Source organism: Macadamia integrifolia, chromosome 2, assembly GCF_013358625.1.
Source record: "Macadamia integrifolia cultivar HAES 741 chromosome 2, SCU_Mint_v3, whole genome shotgun sequence".
Lineage (NCBI taxonomy): Eukaryota > Viridiplantae > Streptophyta > Magnoliopsida > Proteales > Proteaceae > Macadamia > Macadamia integrifolia.
This window is the reverse complement of record NC_056558.1, coordinates 3,858,915-3,860,315: the sequence shown is the minus strand read 5'-3', so window position 1 is coordinate 3,860,315 and position 1,401 is coordinate 3,858,915. Positions and strand designations below refer to the sequence as shown.

Below are 1,401 nucleotides of genomic sequence, written 5' to 3'. Positions count from 1 at the left end.
TTTTTTTTTTTTTTTTTTTGTCTGGTGTGAAAACCCCCAACCCCCTTAGTGAGGAGGAAGGGGAATTTTTTCTATATAACTCATATATGGGAAAAGGCTGGGTATGCCATTGGTATATATACCTAGATCTGTGTCTATCTCTCTTTTTTTTTTTTTTCCTTGAAAAAGTCTCTTATACCCCTCCCCATCTCAACTCTCCCAATGGTTTAGCTGCTAGCTCCAGGAAAGCCGACCGCATACCTAATCTCCTCTCCTTATATATATAGTTCTCTTTCAACCACACACACACACACACACACACATATATATATATATATATATGGGTTTGTCTAGTTGTAATATATATATATATATATATATATAGTATAACTTCTTGTCTACAAACATCTATTGAGATGGAGAATCCAGAAGTTGGTGGGCAATGCCATGATGAAGTGGTTAACAAAGAAGATTCATCAATTAAGATGATGAGCAAAGGGTTGAAGAGATCACTTCTTATTCTAAATATCACTCTTTTGATCCTTGGTGAAGCTGGTGGTCCTTTGATGATGAGGCTTTACTACCTTCATGGTGGCAAGAGAATTTGGTTATCAAGTTGGCTTGAAACAGGTGGTTGGCCGGCCATGTTAATACCTCTTTCAATCTCATACTTTTATCGTCGCCGCCGTGGTAAAGCCGCCGGTAACGGCGGAAATACAAAGCTGTTCTTCATGAAACCAGGTCTTTTTTCTGCTTGCAGCTTTCTAGGCCTCCTCACTGGCTTGGTTGATTATATGTATGCCTTTGGTGTTTCCCGGCTGCCGGTATCCACCTCTGCTCTAATTTATTCCACTCAAATAGCGTTCACGGCGGTCTTCTCATTCATATTAGTTAAGCAAAAGTTGACATCTTATTCAATAAACTCTGTTGTTCTATTAATCATTGGAGCTGTAGTTCTTGGGGTTCATGCTGGAGGTGATAGAAGAGCTGATGAGTCTAACAATCAGTATTACTTGGGTTTCTTTATGATGATTGCAGCTTCTTTGTTATATGGATTTGTGTTACCATTGATAGAACTAACTTACAAGAGAGCTAAGCAGACTATAACATACTCTCTAGTCATGGAGATGCAGATGGTTATGTCTATTTTTGCAACAGCTTTCTGCAGCATAGGGATGATACTGAACAATGACTTTAAGGTCTCTCTCTCTCTCTCTCTCTCTCTCTTTCTCTCATGCTAGTTGCTTTTCATTAGTTATTTATTTATCTTATGGTTGGGGTGATATAGAAATCCATTAATGCTTTTATTTATATTATTTTTGGTGGGAGATGATATAGAAATCCATCAATACCTTTTATTCTTTGGTGGTAGGTGATATAGAAATCCATCAAAGCAATACAAGGGACCAAAAAAAAAAAAAA

The 1,401-nt window shown here is 37.5% G+C and overlaps 1 protein-coding gene across 1 annotated transcript in view; it reads left to right on the top strand.

Moving 5' to 3' along the window:
• The first annotated feature begins 379 nt into the window (after positions 1-379).
• LOC122072249 (purine permease 1-like) overlaps positions 380-1,401 on the top strand; it is a 2,202-nt gene continuing 1,180 nt past the window's right edge. The window contains exon 1 of the mRNA XM_042636835.1: positions 380-1,178. Within this exon, the coding sequence (XP_042492769.1) occupies positions 396-1,178 (783 nt within the window). The 5' untranslated portion in view covers positions 380-395. The remainder of the gene's footprint in view (positions 1,179-1,401) is intronic.